The 23,668-nt window shown below is 41.7% G+C and overlaps 1 protein-coding gene across 1 annotated transcript in view; it reads right to left on the reverse strand.

Annotated features, from left to right (window-relative positions):
• Nucleotides 1-23,668, reverse strand: part of EYS (eyes shut homolog) — a gene marked incomplete at its 5' end in the record, with an annotated part of 1,535,590 nt that overhangs the window by 30,434 nt on the left and 1,481,488 nt on the right. Inside the window, 3 exon segments of the mRNA XM_082729457.1 lie at nucleotides 10,421-10,592; nucleotides 18,392-18,536; nucleotides 19,602-19,768. Of these exon segments, the coding sequence (XP_082585583.1) occupies nucleotides 10,421-10,592; nucleotides 18,392-18,536; nucleotides 19,602-19,768 (484 nt within the window).

The following is a 23,668-nucleotide window of genomic DNA, read 5'->3' on the forward strand; positions in this document are numbered from 1 at the left end:
CCTGCTGAGTTTCCCCTTGGCCCTCCCTTCCTTGCTGGTGATAGCACTCAGCAAACTCTTTGGTGACATCTCACGGAGTGTAGAAGGAGGAGAAGAAACTACTCTTTACCTACTAATAAAAGTGGTCTGTGCGCCCCAGTCCTCATGGTTTTGTCCTCCAAGGGGAGGGGCCGAAACAATCTTTTACGTCAACAGCTGGACTCCGTTTCTCTTAGTGACGGAATTGTCTTCAGGAAACTATTGACACGAGCTTCTTGGAGTAAATGGTGGGCCCTAGCAGAGGTAATGTGAGCTTGAGCCTGGACTACAAAAAGAAAATAGCTAAATTGCTCTGCAAAGAGCCAGAAGGAAAATTTGGTTCATTCTAACCCAGAATCAGTAGGAGCAAAATGAAGCAAAGACAAGAAGACAAAGATTAAGTGGCGTGGATTGACCATGTATTTTTTCCTGCAGGGGTGGGATGACCAAAACACAAGCTGAAAGTTGTTTAGGTGGCCAGGAAATAAACGGTTCCCTTCTACAGCTGCACATATCCCTGCCCGCTGCACCAATATAGACCGCTGGATCTGTCTTAAAGTGTGAACGGTTTTGTTAATTTAATAGAAATCAAATAAGTTGTCACTTTCAGGCACACACTGTATGGAGTAGAGTCTGTATGGTGGATGGGAGATTTGGAACCAGACAAGGTTTTGAGAGTATACCTAATCCTCCTGGAGTCTGCATTAACCTTGGAAAGATCTTTGGACCTTCACAGTGGATGGATGTAGCTCTCAAGGGTCTCAAGAAAGCAGCTGACATCTGAGCTACACAAAAAGCAGGAGAGAAAAGATATTCCCCTTAAACCACAGTAATAGGGACGCTTGCTAAAATCTACACTGAATTCGTAGTTCCGACCGTTATTTTCTCCCTGCTTTAATAAAAAAGAGAAAGTATGAACTCCTTTCAGAACTTACATCCTTCAAACGCATTTTCCATAGGTGGCATCAAATAGCGGATTTGCAGAGTTTTGGCAGCTAAGAACTCAAGGTGGGGAAAGACTGGAATAAAAGAGCCCCACATTTTAAAAGTAGTTATCTATAACTGGTGGAATCATGTTATACTTTATTTTATACTTTATGAATTTTACAAATTAGACAAGATGTATATTATATGTACTATTGTTTTTTAATTCAAATATATGTAAAAGTATAAAAATATAGTATTGATCAACCTCTTTAACCAGTTTCAAATGATCAGTTTTTAGCTCTTTAGTTTCATGTGCTTCTCTGTTTACTCCCTTTTCTTTTTTGGACAACATATTTTGAAGTAAATCCAATTATCTGTAAATACTTCAGCATATATCATTAACAGATAATAAACTTAAAAAACCTCCACAACCAAATATTAGTATCATACCCAAGAAAAATAACGTTAATTCCTCATGATCGTCTAATTTTTGTGTTCAGTTAATTATGATCATCTCAAAAAAATTTGTCCTTTTTTTTTTGTTTTGACATTTCATAAGGATCCAAACAAGTTCTACAGATGATTCTGCATAGCAGAAGCAGCATCTTAAGGCTTCTTACTTAGATAAAAATTCTCCCTCTGCATTTCTTTCCATCCATATGCTTTTTGTGTTGTGTGTCCAGTAGAATTTACCATATTCTAGATTTGGTTGGTTAGATCCTTATAATATTACTTGACTCATTTTCATCAATTGCCCTGATTTTTCAGAGCCTGGTAGATATAGAGGCTTGATCAGATTCACTTTCAGGTTTTTTACTGTGTGAGAAGTGGTACTGTGTAGGTAATGACATCATATCAGGAGGTGCATAATGTTTGCTCTACATTCAATTATGATGGGCCAGTTGGTTCAAGTGGTCTTAGCTTGATCCAAATACAGTTTTCTGTCAACCTTTCATTTTGATCCAAGCAGCCATTATTTTCTCTGATGGTTATAAAATGGTGATATTTCAAATTCTATTATTTATCCTGCACTTAGATTAGTTCAGTTCCTCCCCCTCCCCCCCCAAGATTTTACTTATTTTCTTGACAGGGAACACAGGCAGGGGGAGCTGCAGGCAGAGGGAGAGGGAGAAGAAGGCTCCCTGCTGAGCAGGACCCTGGGATCATGAACTGAACTGAAAGTGGACGCTTAACCAACTGAGCCACCCAGGTGCTCCTAAATTATATTTTAGTTGACATCGATCATCTGGCTAGTTACTTTTATTTTGTATTAGTTACCTATTGCTTCATAATAAATTACTCCAGACCTTAATGGTTCAAGGCCATAATAACCATTTATTGTTAATACAGACTCATAATAGATTCCTCGGCTTTCAGGCTTGCCACCTGCCAATTCGTTCTCTATACAACTGCCAGAGGGTCTATAAAAAATAGAGTCCAACCATTATTAAACTCTTCAGTGGATAGAGTCATTTAATTCTTCAATCTCACAATTTAAGGAAGGAATAAGTGCTAATGACTTTTTACCTAGCTTTGAAGTCAAAAGTTGTCATTTACAGAATATCTTATGATTTATACAGCTCAGCCCTATTCTGTGTGAGAAAGGACTGCAGAAGAATGCGTCTCTTAGGAGGGCCACTTGGAGGCTGGCTACTATACTCTTTCTAGGAAAGGAAGGTTGAACCTATACATCTTTCACTTTAGTCAAATTTCAGAATAATGAATGGTACATTAGCAACTTCCATAGGTGACAATTTTTTTTTTAATCCCTTGGTGGAATATGTGTATGGAGTATCATTGCAACTACACGTATTTTATATATTGGCATGTTTAAATCCATTACAGACATTATTCTCTGGAATTCTGAGATGGTCCCATCTTTGGCCAGTGGGAGTCTCTTTAGGTTGGCTTCTGTCTTCTTTTAAAATTGCCCTAGTAGTCTTTGACAACTCTCCTGCTTTCAGGCACAAAAACATCCAGGATCGTATCATATATTTCCTACCCTAGAGCTGAATGTTCAATTATACGAAAAGTCCTGGTTTATTTATTCTTATTTTTTTTTAGAAGTCCTGGTTTATTATTTTGTGGAAAATGCTATTTGGAAATAACAATTTTGGTATTAGAGTTTTCATTCTTACTGAATTACTGTTGCTCCTAGATTTCTTTAGTGGATATAGCTAGGAAATACGTACTTTAGAAGGAGAAAATCACGTCATGAATTCATATGTTATTTCTAGTTACTCCCTTGGGTGATAGCCATCCATTCATCCGTCCATCCATCAAGCTATCTTACTAAATAGCTATTTTCATCTTTATCTGTAGTTTCAAAATAATACCAATGTGACCACTAACATGGAGACTGTAGGATGCGAAATAAAATATCCCTATGGTTCTTTTTGTCCTTATGATATAACCCACTGTATAGTCAATTTATAATCAATTGAACTAAATCTTCTCTCTTAGGTTATGCTACCAATTTGAAATATAGTTAGATTCATTTATTTCCTTATTTTCTTTCAGGGCTTAAGAATTCCTCCTTTTCTATTTTCTGGGTGATTAAAAGTCCAGTTTTTTTGGGGGGGGGTGGGTGAGCCTTGGTGATGGGTATTAAGGAGGGCACGGATTGCATGGAGCACTGGGTGTTACATGAAACAATGAATCATGGAACACAATTAAAAAAAAAAAAAACAAATCCACCTTTTGTCCCTGTCACTTCCTTGTTTTCTTTCTCATTCTACAGGTGGCAATTTATAATTTTTTTCCTGTAATCTGCCTGTTTTTTTTTAATCCTTAGAAAAACATGACCATATGTGTATGTGTACATAAATACACATGTCTATGTGTATGTATTTATATCTATTTATCTCTTTCTATCATTCCCTCTTCTTGCATGCTTCTTTACCCTACTTTTTTCACTTGCTATATCCCGAGGATCACTCCACAGCAACATAGCAACATATAAAGATTTTCATAGCCGTGTCCTCTGTGGTGTAAATGTTCTCTAGCTTTACTTCTCAGATGTGTAGCGACGCACATCTTGTATTTAAACGAAGAGAGTTTGGTAGCACCAGTGTCTGTTTCTCTATAGCCTCACCACAAGATTAGACAAGTTTTTGAACTCTTAATCTTAGCCTTAACTTGGAACCCCTAGAAAACAGAGTCTAAAAGCAGTTGCACGGAAATGAAGGGGTACTCTGCCTGGCAAGCAAGAGTGAGAGAGAGCAAAGTGAGAGGAAGGAAGAAAACCAAATGGGAGGTAGTGAGTTACCCAGCTGGCTACACCCGCTGGCTGCTTGGAGATGGGGTATTTCTTGAGGGGCTCGACAGAGCGATACAATTCTTGGGAATATTGAAGCAGGGAGAAAAGCACAGCGGGAGCAGATAGGATGACAGCAGGCCCTGTCACACCTCGAACGACAGAAGAAAGAACTCACTTTTACTGCATCGGCAAGGAAAGATTCAGGAGCATTATGAGCAGTAAAGAGACAGGAGAGGAATTTTTAGCAAGATTCAGAGGGAGGGAGGTTGGGGAGCAGGGCACTAGTTGGCAAACGGCACCATCCCACAGAGGAGCGCTAGGAGACTGCGCGAAACCCTTGCTGGGTGAAAGCAGAAGACAACAATGAACAAAGAATTCTTAATTTGGAGAGTTTGGGGGACCCCAGAGAGTCTACGATTGGGCACGATAGTTTGGAAACCTCCAAAATGTTATGCAAATTTTTGTGTCTTAAGCGTGTTTATTTTTCAGAGGAAAGGATTTTTAGATTTCACCTGATTCTTGGACATCTGTGAGCCAAAAATAATCAGGAAACCCAGCGTCAGTGAGATTCTGCACTCATGGAGAGATTTATGTTGTGAATAAGCCTCATTTATGAACTCAGTGTAAGTCTCGGGTGCCTTTCACATCTTACGGCCACATTCTCTCTGAACTCCTATCCCACTTACTGTCTGTGCAGCTCACTTTTACATTTAGCTTGGTTTTTGTAAGTTTCGGTTTTCCTACCCTGTGCTTTTCTTTCTTTCCTTAAAAAAAAAAAAAATTATTTATTTATTTATTTGACAGAGAGAATGAGAGAGAGAGAGATCACAAGTAGGCAGAGAGGCCGGTAGAGAGAGGGGGAAGCAGACTCCCTGCCGAGCAGAGAGCCAGATGTGATGTGGGGCTGGGCTCTGGGCTGGATCCCAGGACCCTAAAGTCCTGACCTGAGCTGAAGACAGATGCTTAACCCAGGCGCCCCTATCCTGTGCTTTTCTTAAAGGAACAAGCCCCACATCACCCTCAGTCATCGTCAGAATATGACCTTAAGGTGTGAAAAGAAACTGAGACATACTAAACATTTTGAGTTGATTTGAGCAAAGATTGATTCGAACCAGGTAGCCTCCAAGCTAGCAGAGAGAAAGGAGCTCTGAGGAGCTGTAGCAAATGAATGACTTTGACCGCCAGCAGGGAGTGGGAAACAAGGAAGTTACAGTGGCAAGAAAGCAGACTGGTTGTGGCAAGATCTTGTTCCTTTAGAGGATGGCAGGGATCTACCAGGCAGATTATCTAAGTCATTGCTGATCAGGCGATTCCCGACTGACTGGTTTCAGACTCCACTTCTGGGACAGCCTAAACTCTAATTAAGTCAAGTATCGGTTTGGCGCTGTAGGGCTGAGCATAAGCAACTCTATTTGGGGCCTATTGTCTTGTTTTTAACAAAGGTCAAGCAAAATGCAAATTGAATGAAGTAAAATCTGCTTAAAAACCTGTTGCACAAAACGCATGTACATATATGGATAAGTTACAACTAAACAGATCTCTTCTTTTAGCCCTGGCTGCTAACAACCGAAATAGCTTACTGGTTCTCTGTTGCATCAGAGCTCATCCCAGGAGCATGAAGGCCTTCCATGAACTCTGCCTAATTATACCCTCATTTGAGAAATAGCATTAGGACACAGCTGGATCTTTGTATGCTGACATACTTGGAACAGGAAAGCAGGGCCTGCAGGGTTTACTGAGTCCAGAGTCCTCACCTTATCAAGCCCGACCCCCTACCTTACTTGGCACAAGACTTTCCCTTATGTATCCATAAGGTCTCCTACTCCCACCTGGGAGGCAGATAACCAAAGGATCATTCTGAGGTTTTTTTTTTTTTTTTTTTAATGTATACCATCCAGCTATGCATTGGTAAGACACTCTGAGCAATTTTGAGAGTTTGCATGAAACACCATGAAATTTATGCTTCTGGGCTGGGACTTGCTTTTTGAGCATTTAAAAAATATTGTGTTTTATTTATTTGACAGACAGAGACCACAAGGAGGCAGAGAGGCAGGCAGAGAGAGAGGAGGAAGTAGGCTCCCTACTGAGCAGAGAGCTGACGCTGGGCTCAATCCCAGGACCCTGGGATCATGACCTGAGCCGAAGGCTTTAATGGACTGAGCCACCCAGGCGCGCCTAGAGGAAAACTTCTTAAACACCACTGAAAAGTACATTACAAAGAAAACATCTTTTAAAAAAGGATTCCTATTATTGAGATTGGAGCAGAATTACAAACCTTACTGAAAGGAGTAAAATTCTCTGTAAACTCCTGCTACTAGTAGAACTGAATATCTGTGAGTGGGAACCTTAATATTTTTAAACAGCTTTAGTGAGGCATAATTTATACACCATAAAATTTGCCTCTTTTAAATTCAGGAAGCTGTACTTTAAGTAAGTTATTATATGCAATAGTCACAAGAGCTACTTCTGCCTGTACAGTAGTGCTTCACGTGTAGTCAATACGGTGACTATTTTGTTATTTTACTTATTTATTTATTTAAAATATTTTATGTATTTATTTGACAGACAGAGATCACAACAAGTATGCAGAGAGGCAGGCAGAGGGAGAGGAGGAAGCAGGCTCCCCGTGGAGCAGGGAGCCCAATGTGGGGCTCGATGTGGGGCTTTATCCTGGCTGAGACCATGACCTGAGCCGAAGGCAGAGGCTTAACCCATGAGCCACCCAGGCTCCCCTTGTTGTTATTTTAGTAAGAAGATCCCAAACATTGGTCCCAATTTTGATAAGAAAGATTTACAATCCTGTAAAGAAACTTGTCAGAGGTGTCGTTCCCATTGTACATGATTAGTCAAGTCTATGGGTTATTCAAGTCAAGGCTCTCAAGTTAGACCGTAAGAAACAGCTTTCCACCCACACAGGAATTGATGAAACCACCAGGGTTTGTGTTACAAGGCAAGCTACATCCAACTTGGAGAAAATATGAAAAGTCAATTGAAGTCAACTTCATTAAAAAAATTAAGAATAAATGAACAGATTATATCCTGCAGCTAAAGAGATATTTAACACTTTTGTTACCTTACTATATCATTAGCTGCTTTAAAATTCATTTCTCGTTATTTAGGTTCTGGAGAGAACTTTCATCCTGGAGCTAGAACATTTGATTTGGGGGCCTGCTATACTACTTTTAAAGTGTTGGTTTATCCTCTTGATTCACTTGCAATCTCTGAGGCTTACTTTCCCATCCATTAAATCGGGACGAGGATATTTGCTGTGACTAATTTAGGAAGGTGTGATTAGGAGCAATGGAAATAATGTATGCAAAAATGCTGCTGTGCAATTGTATGGTATTACTTTTGTTACCACAGATCAAGAAGATTTTCTATATTACTCAAGATGATCTGCAAATAGTTTTTAAGTGTCTATCTACACTTGCTGTATTTTCCAAGATAAACACCTGTGGCTTTTAAATGGAAACAGGCCCTTTATTCCATATGGAATTATGATGAGTTGGAGTGAATTTCTTACGTGGTCCTTCAGTTTCCTCTACTTTCTTACCGTTACTTCTATTCTTTACTACTATCAGTTTACTTATTATCACATTAAAAGATGACAAAAACACCTCATAGAAGACCTGAAGAATGACCACATTTCCTTAGATAAAGTGAGGTAAATTTGCTTTTTTGAATAACTAAGCTTAGTTAAATAGCAAATTAGAATGCATAAGTTGTAAAGCAAACCTAAAGATTTCATTAAAGATTGTAAAGAAGTAACAACAAAATCATAATGGTTAAGCTAATTCAAACATATCTTTATGACGGTGGTGTCCCAAGCCTCAGGTTTTGTCCTAAGTACCTCCATGGCCTTGAGCACATTACACATTTTTTCTTCTCAAGTTTCCATACAATTCAGCTAATATTTTATTTTATTTTATTTTTTTTAAATTTTTTTTTTATTTTTAAAGATTTTATTTATTTATTTGACAGAGAGAAATCACAAGTAGGCAGAGAGGCAGGCAGAGAGAGAGGAGGAAGCAGGCTCCCTGCTGAGCAGAGAGCCCGATGCGGGACTCGATCCCAGGACCCTGAGATCATGACCTGAGCCGAAGGCAGCGGCTTAACCACTGAGCCACCCAGGCGCCCTCAGCTAATATTTTAAATTTACTGATAAGCACATTAGATGCCTTGGACATTCCAGAACACCAAGACTTTTCATTCTTGTTTTGGATTAATTTAGATTTGATTCCCCACTGACCTTCCTCCCACAATCGTAATTGGTAAGTCATAACATCCCATGAATATTTCTCTGTAATATCTTCTAAATTAATTCTTTCCTTTTTTATGGCTATTTATTAAAACCAGTCCCTTCATAATGTGCTTAGATTTTCCAAAGCTGTCTCCTACTGATACTCCGATACATCCATGCTGTAAGGGGATGTCGACAGGATTGTCTTCACCGTGGTTTTCTCCTGCCTAGAAACTGCTTCTGTCTCATTCTTGAGGACAATCAAATCTGTTATCTATCACGTCAATTTCCCATCCTCCTATACTTCTTGTGTCCCATTTCGTATAGCTAATCAATTACAGTATTAGGTTTAGTCAGTTTGGCTTCATGCTCATGATCGTCATGGGGTCACCTTGCTTGTCCTTACACTGGCACTTGTGTTTAGAACCCTTGGAATGAAGATTACTTCTACTTTTTCATGGAATAGCTACTCATTGGTTCATGAACTGAACAAATAATTAATGAATGCCTATTCTATGCTGGGCAGCTCTTCAAGGTGTGAGGGATACAATGGTAGAATGAGAGATCAGGCCCATTGTCAGGGGAAAATAATAACTAACATGTAAACAAGCAAACAAATAAAATTTGAGAATAATATTTATGGAGAAAATAAAAATATGATGATGTGATAGAGAATGAATGGAGGGCGGGATAGTTTTGGGTTGCTCTCAGGGGGAGCATCTTCCTGAGGAGGTGATAAGGAGGCAGCCAAACCGAGACTAATGGCAAGGGTGCCCCCTGCTGGAAGATACCGTGTACCGGTCTAGAAGCCGCAATGAGCTGGGTGTATTCCAAGGACAGAGGTAGACTAACTGGACTTGAGCATACTGAGGGAATGAGAGAGAAGGTCCAAGAGGCTGCCATGGCCAGATCATGGAGGGCCTTATCAGTTATGGTGGAGGCTTTAGATTTTACTCTACATGTCCTAAGAAGTCACTGGAGAGTAGTTTTGGGTAAGACATAGGAAGATCTAATGGTATCTCCTCTCTACCTCTCTACCACCTCTCTAACTCCCCTCTACCTCCACCACCTCCCCATCTGCTTCCTGCCAAGAAGCCTTTCCTCACCAACTCAGTGCATCGTAATTAGCAGTCGTTTGAACATTGCACTATGCTTTGGGTTATTTTCTGGTGAGGAGGTGGGGGAGAACTGTTCAGGGGAGGTAAGGGATTCACGTTGGTGTTAAAAAACTGGGTGCTTTTCTACCCTTGTCTTCCAGGGGATGTTCTGATATCTTACTTCCCGAATTGCTCTGCAGGGAGCTAGCTTAGTGGCGAAGGGCATCATGCCTCCTGACATGCCCTGTGGGACAATGCTGACTGATCACTTTGTGGCTGTCTCATACAGATGGAGAACAGCTATGATGTAAGAAACTGAATTAAATAGCTAGAGTGGAAGAAATGGAAGGTCGCACTGCTTACGTCCTCTCTCTTTGGCATATTCCCAGAGCACCCTCTCACACTACATATGCGCTGGGAGGTGCCCAAGAAAAGAGGTTCCTTACAAGACAACACTCCTTTGTTCTTCCCACTCAATAGGTCATTTTCTTTCATAATAACGTAGTTTGGAAGTCAAATCAAACAGCGAGAGGCCCTTTATGACAGAACTCAAACCCTAATACGAAAGCGAATCTGGTAGGCAAACCCTTGATGAACGTTTCTGGTAACACTCTCAACGCTATGAATTCAAGATTCTTTTCCATGGTGTCTGGAATGAGATGCAGTGGCTTATTTCCATTGTTTAAAAGAATTGAGAAGATGGCATAAATGTTGCACGGACCCTTCCCAGGTGCTTTTATCCGTCGCCCAGTCACCTAGGAAGTCACATCAAAACATTTTGAAAGTGAGTATCGGTGTGGGTTTCTAGTGTGTATGAGTGGAGTGCTGCTTAGCACGCAAATGACCTACCAGTTTCTTACTTAATAATGTTATACTTACTAAGCAGCAGATCTACCCTCTATGCATGTCCCACCATTGGCACATTTCATTAAGCTGCAGGGAGAAGCATCGCACTGGTCAACGCTGCGCCCGGCGGTCGGGTGGCCCTCAGGGTCTCCCAGGCCTCTGAAACGGCCCTTCTCAGTACGAACTTGCACAGTGAAAATGCAACCTTGGAGAAAGGCAAAAATACTTCATATTAAAACACTGGAAGAAACAGACAAAACAAGAAGAGAATTTTTGAAGAAGCACTTGTTTCATGATAAAGTAATATATGTCAATTTATTTAAAAAAAGACTATAAAAATATAAAAACACAGAGAAGCACAGAGAAAAAAAATTATTTTTTTACAGTATCAACACTGTAGAAAAGACAATTTTTTTTTTGTTTTTTAAGATTTATTTATTTATTTGAGAGAAAGAGAGTGAACAGGGGTGGGGCAGAGGGAAAGAATCTCAAGCGGACTCCACCACCTAGAGTGGGCAGCCTGAGATCATGACCTGAGCTAAAACTAAGAGTCGGCTGCTCAACCAACTGAGCCACCCCTTGCCCCCAGAAAAGACAATTATTAACATTTTGGTATGTATTATATACCACTAATTATTAACATACTAATTATTATGCACATAGCAGTTTTTCTATGGTTAGCTGTATTTTCTTGTAAACAAAACATTAAACTGCATTAAACTCTATAATATATAGTATTCCAAGCATTTGTATAGCATAAATACCATTAACCCTTTTTTCTTTTTTTTTTTTTAAGATTTTATTTATTTATTTGAGATCACAAGTAGGCAGAGAGGCAGGCAGAGAGAGAGAGGGAAGCAGGCTCCCTGCTGAGCAGAGAGCTGGATGTGGGGCTCGATCCCAGGACCTTGGGATCATGACCTGAGCCGAAGGCAGAGGCTTTAACCCACTGAGCTACCCAGGAGCCCCATTAACCCTTTTTTCATAGCATTAACTATTTTTAAATGATGGCCTACTGTTGTTTCATATAATATACCAAGTTAACCTTCAAATATTGGGCAATTGACTCATTTCTACTTTTTTGCTATTAAAAATAATTCTGTGATTAACATTATATGGATATTCTTTATGTATTTGCTAATTATTTTGTTAGTATTATTTTCTAGTAGTAATACTACTAGCACAAAAGATATGAATGCTTTGAAGGATGTCCCAGTGTCATAGATATTTTGCACACTTTTATTTTCCCCACTCACTACTGGAGCATCTGCTTCTTCATAATCATCACATGCAAGAGATTATTGTGTTTCCTTTTAAAATGAAATAAAGAATAAGATTTTCTTTTGCTATTTTTTAAATAAATTTAAATATATTTTTTTAAGATTTCATTTATTTGTTTGTCAGAGAGAGAGAGAGAGAGAGCACACACACAAGCAGGCACAGTGGCAGGCAGAGGCTGAGAGAGAAGCAGACTCCCTGTGGAGCAAGGAGCCTGATGCAGGACTCGATCCCAGGACACTGGGATCATGGCCTGAGCTGAAGGCAGTGACTTAACTGACTGAGCCACCCAGGCGTCCCTTTCTTTTGCTATTTTTAATTGGGGTTGAAAACCTCTTAGTAAATTTATAAGCCATTTGTATTTCTTCTTTTTCATTTGTTCATTATGTATTTTTTTCCCCTCTATTCACCACTTTAAACATTAATTTGGAAGACCTGCTTACATAATGAGTGTATTAGTTGTTTGTCCTATATTGTTAATACTTTCCTCAGTTTAATATTTGCCATTTAATTTTTCTTATGGTGAAGCTCTTATTTTTTTATGTAGAGAAGTTTGTAATTTCTCTTTTTTTCTCTCACGGACTAGTCTCTGCATATATCCTTAGAAAGGTTTTTCCCATGTATACACTGAATGATCTTACTGATATATGGAATCTAAATAAAATTTAGCTCATAGAAGCAGAGTGGAATGGTGGTGCCAGGGGCTGGGAGTGGGAGAAATGGGGAGAGGTTAGTCAAATGGTACCAACTTTCACTTATAAGATGAGTAAGTCCTGGAGATCCAATACGCAGCATGCACCTATAGTCAATAATACTGTCTTATATACCTGAAATTTCCTAAGAAAGTAAATTGTAAGTGTTCTCACCACACATACATACAAGGTAGCCATGTTAGTTGATGAATGTGTTAACTCGACCATAGTACTCTTTTCACAATGTATATGTATTCCAAATCATAACATTCTACACCTTAAATATATACTATTTTATTTGTCAATTGCACTCAGTAGTGCTGGGAAAAGAAAGATCTTTAACACCCCAAGATTAGGAAAATATAAACAAAAAGGTCAGTTCAACAAAGACTTTATATGCAACTATTTGGGACCCTGAAATGTATTATAATTTTACTTCTCTCCTTCAACACTTACAGTTTATTTATAAAGTATTTTTAAGTCAATATGGTTATCAGTCATAAATAGTGTCTTTAAAATGAGAAAATAAAGGCTAGCCTAGATATTATTTTTGAAACTTTAAGGAGCTAAAAGCATGGAATAATTCCTCATGGTGAAAAAGATGGGCTCAGTTTTGAAAGGTCATGGATTTACTTTCCAACTTAATTTCCACTGGCATTTTCACTGACGAGCACCTCTCTCAGCAGGCACTGATATTTTCTTATTGTGAGAGAACAATGATTGTCCTGCCTCAGATTTAACCTTTGTTATTTCTCCAAGTCTTGCCATCTGCTCTTACACACAAAAAAAGCACTGCACAAAATGAAGAAATTAATGAATTCAACTAGCTGTATACAGAATAGCCAGGTAACTTAATTAACAAAGCAGGGTTTCCCATGCTTTTTGCAGAGTGAAATGCACTCGGCAGAGAGCAGAATTCTAAGTATAGAGTGGAGTCATGTGGCTCTGGGTTCAAGAGGGTAGCTGATCCAAGCCCGAGTGCCAATCTTTGTGCTTTTAAAATGGGGACAAGAGTAACTATTCTGTGAATTAAGAGGAATGGGGTAATATCCATAAACTGGCCAGTATAATCCTTGGCAATTAGCAGGTGGCATACTCATTCTCTGTCTCCCTAATTGTCTCAAGACATTTACTGCCTTTATAAAACTTTTTTTTCTTTTTAGCAAAAATTGAGCTTTTTGTAGTTTTTATAATCATGCACTTAAAAAAAAACTTGCAAATGACTATAACAAATATTAAATTCTGAAATGTTTCATTTAAAACCACTTTTCCTTTGTATGGATAAATGAAGTGCTTTTGTTATGAGGAACTGCTGAAATAGATTTTTGGCTAAAAACATGGCAGTGCTATATTTAGAGAAACATTTGGCTAATACAAATAGTTAAATGTGTTTATTTTACAGAGAGGTGCTTCGTGTCAGCCAACATAGGCAGTTTACGGGCAATGACAGTTGAAGCCATATGTAGAATATATACTGTATATTTTCAGTCCTACTAACACAGCAAAGTATAATCTGCTTAGTATCACAACATGCAGGGGCGCCTGAGTGACTCTATTGGTTAAGCCTCTGCCTTTGGCAGAGGTTGTGACCTCGGGTTTCTGGGATCGAGTCCAGCATTGGATTCCTTGCTCAGCAGGGAGCCTGCTTCTCCCTCTGCCTCTGCTCCTCCCCCTGCTTGTGTTTGCTCTCCCAAATAAATAAGTAAATAAAATCTTAGGAAAAAAAAGTTTAGCACCATGCACCACATATTCAATACATACCTCCTGCAAATGATAAAGTACTTATGATAAAGACGTGGAAGACATCAGCCGTGTGTATCACATAAGTGGTGGCATTTTTTGGACAGTAAGATAATACTTAAATTGTGGCAATAAATACTTTCTCCCCCTCACCTTGTGTTCTGGTTTTGAAAAGTACCATGCCATTAAAAAGAGAGAAAGAGAGAAAGCTGAACTAGCAAGAAACTGACCATACTGGCAGAACAAGGTGTTTAAGTTGGAATAACATGTTCTTTACAGTGTTGTCGATGAATCTGAATCTATTTCATGCCCACTCTGGTATTCAGTTGAGTGATAAATACTGAGTAATACTGAGTATGGTATTGATACCGTAAATACTGGTATCAATGAATCCGCACTGCTGTAACACTAGAATAATAGCTGAGATGGTAGATTTCCCCAGGTTCACATTGACCAGAGTAACTTCTGGTTCCACGTTAGGACTAAATAGGTCAGTCAGTGAAAGCAACAGATCTTGGAACCCTGACGAATGTGAGGGATCTTCTTCATATAAAAATGCACATGGGGGGGGCACCTGAGAGGCTCAGTGGGTTAAAGCCTCTGCCTTCCGCTCAGGTCATGATCTCAGGGTCCTGGGATCGAGCCCCACGTTGGGCTCTCTGCTCCGTGGGGTGTTTGTTTCCCCCTCTCTCTGTCTGCCTCTCAGCCTACTTGTGATCTTTCTCTCTGTCAAATAAATAAGTAAAATCTTAAAAAAAAATGCACATGGGCACATGCGCAATTATGGGTGTGGTTTCAGAAGACTCAAGGACCCACTGAATCCCACCCAGGAACCTCAAGCTGAGAACCCTGCAGCTTGGGAAGAGATGTAACTTTGGAGAGGAGGGTGGAGTTCTTACAGCAGGTGAGAGAGTAAGGCCTTCTCTGTCTGGCTTATGTCGATTATTCTGGTTAAGGGTTAAATAACCTCAAGATCTTCATAAGTATTAAAGATTATAGGGAAGTCATGGATCAATAGAAACCATTTCCAGAACAAAAACAAATGGGCTTTATCAAGAGTAGGGATTTATATTTTAGACAGGGAACTTCTGGATTAGAGTCATTTATCACTAGTGTTTATAAAAATATGAAAGCCCAAGTCATATACTCTTTTACTATGTGTAATCACCACTCTAAAGCATATGTGGTAACCTTAGTCTATTGGTTTTTTTTTCTTAAAGATTTAAATTTATTCATTTGAAGAGATCGCAAGCAGGCAGAGAGAGAGAGGAAGAAGCAGACCCCCCGTGGAGCAGAAAGCCTGATGTGGACTCGATCCCAGGACCCTGGGATCATGACCTGAGCCGAAGGCAAAGGCTTTTAACCCACTGAGCCACCCAGGCGCCCAACCTTAGTCTATTTATTAAAATTTTTCATGAAACTCTGCATTTGTTTTATTATGTTTAATTAATACAGTGGCCTCCAAATTCATGGAAGCTTATTGAAATGCAAATTTATTTATTTATTTATTTATTTATCGAAATGCAAATTTTTAGATTCCACCACAGATGTCATGATGAGGTTGTTCTGGCATAGTGTCCAGAAATCTATATTTTAAGGAAATTATCCTATATCCTTCTTTACAGACAGTAGTAGTGGGTCCTGCTGTGATCCAGTTGTGATGGTACACGTTCAAGAAGTATCCAAAATTTTCAGAACATAGAGAACGTGTGTTAATAATGGACGAGAGGCAGTCAGCAGGGGAGGATTCAAGAGACAAGTGATAAGATTAGGGGCTTTCAAGGTCATGGAACTTCCATGAGATCAGATTAAGAGGCATTTGCTGAGACAACCTGCCCAAGACTTAGATCCCGGGAACCCTGGCAGCCGATGTGGTTCCAGGTGTGCGCAATCCTAGTGTTTCTGTCAGAGGAAGGACCCGCCGTGTGCTTGTTGCACTCGGCTCCCCGACACACTTAATGACAAAATGACTGGTTTGGGGAGATCCTCTGTTCTCATTAGCAAGTGTACAGAAAATTCATAATACAAGGGAGAAAATCACACGAGAAAACCACAGGAAGTCCTGGATTTCAATAAATCTGACGATATCAAATCCAAGGACACGCGATAGAATTATAATAATATCAACATACATCGAGTGTTTATCATGCATTAGTTTTGGGGATAAGCATTTACTATAATTATTTCACTTAATTGATTAACTCAGAAGAACCCTATGAGGTAGATATTTTTCTCCTCTGAGGAGAAAAGAGAAGGAAATGGAAGCTCCGAGAGTCCGAGGGGCAGGCTACAAGTTAGGTAGTGGCTACGTGGCAAAGCCTGAATCTGAGGACGCCCCGACTCCAGAGCCTGCTCTTAACCGGTGTCCGCACGTGTAGTGGAGAAGGAGAAGCCAGTGTCTGAGAGGAGCTGTGCCCCGTCCCACCAGCAGCGCCGTCATTGTCGCCAACGTGAAGCAGGCACCGTAAGCCAGGCGCCAACCTTGTGCTCTCTCAGCATTCCCTCAATTTTAGAGCAGGAGAGAAGTGCTGCTCTTACTCCATTTGACAGGTGAGGCACAGTGAGGCATGGGGAAGTGACTGGCCAGGGCCCTGAGGCTTATAGGTGGCAGAGCTGGGGTGCACGCCCCAGCTGGTTCTTGGGTTTCAGAGTCCATGCTCTTATCCCTATTCCCGGAGTATTGACGTAAGCCTCGTCTGTGAATAAATGACAGCAAGGTTTGATGACCCCCTCCTGCCCCCAGGGTCTCCACTTGCTAAGGGGAAGATGCACATCTTTGTATTCATAAGTTTACCCATCCTTTTTCTTGAATATAGTGTTTTTAAGAACTCATTGATTTGTCATGCCCTTACAATCCTTTCCAGATGATCTGCTGCTGTGCAAGAACTGTCGAGCTCCTACATTGAGCAGCGTCTTAATATGCTTTAAACTCGTCTGTAAGACCCTTCTGAGACTCCGCACTGATTACATATTCAAGGAAAAACTTTCCTGGACAGCCTGGGCAGATGAACTCATTTTACCGAAAGATGACCTTGTATCACGCGGGTTAGCTGTGTTGCTTTCGTATTTTCCAGTACATGGGCTCCTGCATCCGTGTTTCGGCAGAAGTCGGGGAAGGTGGGGAGAAGGATGCTGCCAGGCAGGGAGAGGACTCAAGTGCCTGGAATGGCTTGTGATGGCAACTCCTGTCCTGCCGAGATGTGCCTCACACCCTGCTCCCTATTCCTGGACTTCTGCCGGAGAGTAGGCTGGTCGCGGGCGGGTGGCCCAGGACTCTATAACCAACAGCTCCTTGAGCAAATATTCTGAGACTAGGATCCGTCAAAAAGCTTATTTTCACCAAATGCACTATATAATAATTCAATGCATGTCTTTATCTCACCACTCTACTGTGTAATCAGCTTTGTGGGAGAAGGTCTGAGTCTATTTCCTTCTGAACACAGAGAGACAGACTATGACAATACAATCACTTGCTCAAGCATAATGTTCCCCCTTAACCCTCTTCACTTATGGGCTACACCTCGGTGGTGTGTGGATCAGTTAACCGCTGTCGTTTCTCACCTGCATATCAAGTGTGCTCCAAAGTTAGTTGGAGTTTTAGTTTTTACTGTGACTCCGTGAGGTTTACCTTTCTTGCCCTATATTAAAAAGCACCATATATCATATATATATATATATATATATATATATATATATATATATATATATTAGAGGCAGCTGGGTGGCTCAGTTAGTTGAGCATCTGCCTTTGGCTCAGGTCATGATCCCAGGGTCCTGGGGTCCAGTCCTGCCTTGGACACTCTGCTCAGGGGGAGTCTGCTTCTCCCTCTCCCTCTGTCACTGCTCCTACTTGTGATCTCTCTCTCTCTCTGTCAAATGAATAAATAAAATCTTAAAAAAAAAAAAAAACTTAGCCATGCCCCTGATTCCCCCATATCATGCTCTATTTTTCCTTCCCCCCCTACAGAATTTGTCAGCTTATACTCTTTTCTTATAGTATTTTTACTTACTCATCATATTCAGTGTTTATTGTCTTTACCCAACTGGAATGTACACTCACAAGGGCGGGGATCTTTGTTTTCTTCATGGAAACACACTACACACGTAGTACATAGGTAGAAATTGATGAATGAACAGGGACTGAATGCTTTCTATTAAAATCAAATTTTGATCAAATCTGATTAGAAAGAAATCCATATTTCTGGTTTTGGAACAAGAAGTACATTATTTAAGGCTTTTTCTTGTCTCAGAATTTGAAACAGGTAGGTAGAACGTAAAACCATCCATGCCTTACCTTGAAAGCCATTTTTAAAATCAGCTCCACTGGGTAAGAGATCTGGTGTATATTCACTGTAGCCACCTACATAAAACTGACTGACGACATTGAGACCAACCAGTCTTCCCGGGGAGATGACGGATTTATTTTTATGATCATCTACCTTCAAAAGGAAAAGAATTCAAAACCTATTAAAAAAGGAATTAATTCCCCAGGGTGAACTGTTAAGATACTGTTTTGTTATTTCCCATTAACTTGGCATGAAAAATTCACAAAGACCTGAATTTTGGGGGAAAAAAAAAAAAAAAAGACCTCACCACTCTATTCTTTGCTTCTCTGCTGGTGTCTGTTACCATGGATATATTAATATAGCAGTCATGGCTTTGCATTTCAATCAAAATCACAGTTCTCCAAAGATCAGGCGCTGGCATCCCGCTGGTATCCCTCCGTCTAGCCTTGGTCCCTCCCCTTCCTTTCTCAATACAGCCACAAGAGTCATTTATCAAAAAAGGTCAGTTGACTGCGGTACCCAATCCCCCTTCTTAAGTTTTTCAGTAGTTCCCCATAGCTCTTGATAAAACACTGAATCTAACTTTCTGGGGACACCTAGGTGGCTCAGTTGGTTAAGCGTCTGCCTTCAGCTCAGATCATGATCCCAGTGTCCTGGGATGGAGACTCTGGGATGGAGCCCTGAGTCGGTCTCCCTGCTCAGGGGGGAGCCTTCTTTCCCCCTCTCTCTCCCCCCCGACTCATGGTCTTCTCTCTCTCTCTCTCTCAAATACATAAATAAAATCTTTTTAAAAAATCGAACTTCTTAGTGTGACGTCTAAGTCCTTTGATAATACAGACTTGGTCTACCAGTTAGCCACTTCTTTTGCTCCTCCCTACCTAATAAACCACACTGAACTACTCATGTTCTTCAAGTCCACACTGGCCACTGTTGTTGTTCTGAACTCCCATTTATTTGCAGTTATGTTCAAACATCACCTTTTAGGGGGAGCATTTCCGGAGCCCTCTCTCTCACCTTTTCTACATTAGTCATCCCCCTTACTTATGCCCATACCACCTAATTGCAAGCGTGCCTCTCATCCTCAGCTGTGGGCATTTTCTGTGAACTGCGTGGGACAGGAAGCACGGGCCTATTGCCTCTGGCCTCCACTACACAGATCCGATGGCATATGGTAATGCTCAGCAAAGCTGCGGGACGGAAGAAGGGATGACATTTTACCTTCAGCCAGCCCATCTGGAAGCACCTCCCCAGACGGACGGTGTGGATGGCGAGGCTCAGATCGAGGGGATCACTGGTGATACTGGCTGTGCCCGATCCCAAGTTGTAAGTGTAAACCACACTGCCGTTGTGCAGACCCACGGCCAGGAAATCGTCGCCGTTCAACCCTGGGATGAGAAGAAACGTGTGGGGCATGCTCGCTGAGAGAAAATTCAGGAGTCTAGTCAGCTTTGCTTCATCGTCTAGTTCTGAGGCACAGACCAGCATACAGGAAGTTATAATGGATGTGCAGCCTCTCGTCCACGCTCAGGTATGTGTGCATCTGGGTATTGTTATTCACACACCCAGAAACCGTGTGAACACTAGAAGTTTTTCTTTGAAGCCATGAGGGTGCTCCTCAACCCAGAAGCATGATCAATACCTAAAAAGTGGGGATTAAAATTTCATTTTTGTCTGAAGGAAATTCAGTGTGCACTTCACAACACATAAGACTTGATCATAGAGTTGAACTGCTCTGATAGTTCAGAAGACTCAAAAGATTGAGATAACTGAGCTTCAGCTTTGAAATTCTATGATTTGAAGTTTTAAAAATGTTATTTCCATAATTGCTCAGGATATGCTATGATTGTTCTGTTATAAAAGCTCTCGACCATACCTCTATGACCACTTAAAGGTGGGTTGTTTCTGTGTTCCCCATTCTCATTCTCCCTCCATTAGTTCAGGACCACCCATGGAGAACAGTGAATTGCAAGACCCAGAACATTCAGGATACAGCTGATACAGAGCCACGGAGAAAGGGGAATGTGGCTGGGAAAGAACCAGCATCAGACACGAGAGGAGGGTCCTGGCAGTATGCCTGGTACCATTAGAAAGCTTGGAGATGGTCAACGGTGTCATTCCCAGCAGGCGGGCAGAGCACCCGCAGGTCAAGGCAGAGTTTCTTGAGTTAAGTGGAGACAAGAGACCTGTCCACAGGGACGAAGGACCTAAATATATCATCCAGTTTCTGAAAGATGTGGTTGTGGACCTTAATACTGAAGTTTTCAAGTAGGAAACTAAGGCAAGTATTTCTGGTCAGAGGAAGAATAGGAGGCCTGATAGAAGTAAGAAGTTTCATCAGGAGGCAAAAAATAGAAGCGACTCCTTGGACATGGACAAAGTTTGTTATGAATGTGCACAACTTCCTTTTCCTACACTGTTATGGGCATTGTTGTAGTCTCCCTTGGCTTCTGTTGTTAGGCTAAGCAGGGTAAAGGAGAGAAAGATCTGGAGTGTAGAGAGGTGTGCTTCCTAAGGCACTGGAAAATGGAAGACAGATATGTAGAGATACTTGAATCTGCCTGTGCTTTTCTTTTCTTTTCTTTTCTTTTCTTTTCTTTTCTTTTCTTTTCTTTTTAAGATTTTTATGTATTTATTTGACAGAGAGAGATCACAAGTAGGCAGAGAGGCAGGCAGAGAGAGAGGAGGAAGCAGGGTCCCTGCTGAGCAGAGAGCCCGATGTGGGACTCGATCCCAGGACCCTGAGATCATGACCTGAGCCGAAGGCAGTGGCTTAACCCATTGAGCCACCCAGGCGCCCTGCCTGTGCTTTTCTAATGGGCCTGCCATGGGCCCTGAGCTGGGTTGTTTGGGAAGCTGCTTAGGTGAGCGTGACATGCAGCCAGGGTTGAGGCACTGTGTTCCACACCATCCGTGTTGGGAACTCATAACAAATCTCGTTCTCTCTCAGGTGATCTCTCCCCCCTCTGTAGTGGTGGAGCACCTTAGATGGGTTATACACTTAAAATGGGAAGACTTCCCAGGAGAAAACAGATTCAGGAAGGCAGTTTGGCAGAAAGGAGAAAAACCGTTAGAAATTGAAGTCTTTAAGACAGTGGTTGGACTTCAGAAGTCAAAGGGAGAACGGGCTGAAGAAAGAATTATAAGAGCCTCTTCCGGGGGCCGTGAATGGGGGTCTTTTTTAAGGCGTTCTAGTGGGCATTGGCATGGTCTTTTCAATTGCTCAGACTGCTGCAGCGGAGATGGTATTCTGCCAGTGGAACTGGTGGCAGGAGAGCAATTTACGTGAGACATAGCCTTTTCTCCTTTCTGTCCTCTTGCCGTTCCTCCTTCCTCAAGTCATCAAGAGCCTGTGTCATGCCAAGAACAACATGATCCGCAAGGTTCTCCAGCCTGGCTGAGAGGAGATGGGAAGTTTGTCTCAAGCGCCACAGGGATCAGAGGAAGAGCAGCAGTGAGGGCCGTCATGATAGGGTGGGAAGGACAGTTAGGAAAATCCAAAAGAAAGTGATTTTGGAGTTGGTTTCTGAGCTAACCCGCAAAGCGACAAATGAGAAGTTCGCAGGTAGATGAGGAAAGGGGAGGTTCTGAAGAGAGCTGGTCAAAGCAGAGGGAGGATCAGTGCCGTAGAGGCGGAGGAGACAGAATGCTTCCAGGACTGTTGCGGGCTGGGCAGGGCTGGCGTTTGGTGTCTGTGGCACAAGGAGCCATAATCCTCAAGGCTTAGTCGACTGCAGTGAGTGAGACGCTCAGGAGCCGTGAAAGGATTCTGAATGGGAGAATTATAGACATTTTAGATTTTATTTGCTCATTTTAAAATTTTTATTTATTTATTTTTCAGAGAGAGATTGGAAGAGAGAGAGAAGGGAGGAGGGGCAGGTGGAGAGAGAGAGGATCTTAAGCAATCTCTCCACCCAGCACGGAGCCTGACGCGGGCTCGATCTCACAACCCTGATCCTGACCCGAGCCAAGTCAAGAGTCGGACACTTAACTGGCTGAGCCACCCAGGGGCCCCTAGTCTTAGATTTTAGAGGACTCTCAGAGCATTGTTGGGGGCAGAACAGAGGCAGATTTGGAATCTCTCTGGAAGATGGTTCCCGTGACTCAAGACTCGTGATTTGGTTAAGGTCCAAATCAAGCTCGAGGCAGAGAGGATGGAGGGAAGAGGAGGATCGTTGGTGTGTGATCTGGAAGGAAAACCTGAAAGGACAGATCAGTCTGCAGGAATGCGTTGAGGGAGAGGAAGAGCTGAAGGGGTTCCAAAGAGCATGGTTTAAAGAAGCAGGTGGAATGACTGGGTTGGTTATGGAGACAGAAGCCTTGGCAAGGGGCAGGGTGGGGAGAGAGTCTGACGTCAGTTTATGGATACCCCTGCCTGCAGACCTGTCCCGGAGCACTGAAGTAGGGATGCACAATAAGCAGATCCAGGAAGCTAATCAAACTGCCAAGCAGATGATCCCTTCTTACTTACAAACCACGGGTCCACCCGAGTGGTGTTCCTTTTCTCTGCCACACCTTCCCGTCTGGACTTTTCCTCAGTGGTGACCCCTGACCATGAGGGATGGAAGAGATAAGAGAAAGGAAAGCCGTGAACTACCAGAGCCGGTGCCTGGAAGGTGAACGTTACTTCAGGGAGTTGGAAGTGCTGAAGGAAGAGCGTGTCAAAAATAGATTCTAGATTGACCTTACGCCACCTGTGTGAGACTCTCTGAAGCTAGGGCCTGGAAACCTATATATTTTAACAGCATCCCCAACCTGACTAAAATTAGTAACTCTAGGAGGGCGAGGGCACATGACCATCTGTCAACCCAGGGCTTCGTGTTTGGAAGGGCCTCATGCTTGGTTTAATGCTCTGTTTTTTTTTTTTTTTTTTTTTTTTTTTAAGATTTTATTTATTTATTTGACAGAAATCACAAGTAGACAGAGAGGCAGGTAGAGAGAGAGAGAGGGCAGAGCAGGCTTCCTGCTGAGCAGAGAGCCCGATGCAGGGCTCAATCCCAGGACCCTGGGATCATGACCTGAGCCGAAGGCAGAGGCTTAACCCACTGAGCCACCCAGGCGCCCCGGTTTAACGCTCTGTTGTCACATTTTGAGTTTCTCCGAACTGTAAGGTGAAGGTGAAGTCCACGGACAACAGAGCATGACCGAGAACAGGGGCAATACATACCTACAAATGCATGTCTGTTGTTTCTTGCCACCCCACTCACAGGTGGCGTTTGGGACGAGAATCCCTCTAGTACCTCGAATTCACTGAGACTCCAACTGAGCACAACGTAAGTGTGTTGCGG

The sequence above is a fragment of the Mustela nivalis genome, assembly GCF_964662115.1.
Source record: "Mustela nivalis genome assembly, chromosome: 5".
Classification (NCBI taxonomy): Eukaryota; Metazoa; Chordata; class Mammalia; order Carnivora; family Mustelidae; genus Mustela; species Mustela nivalis.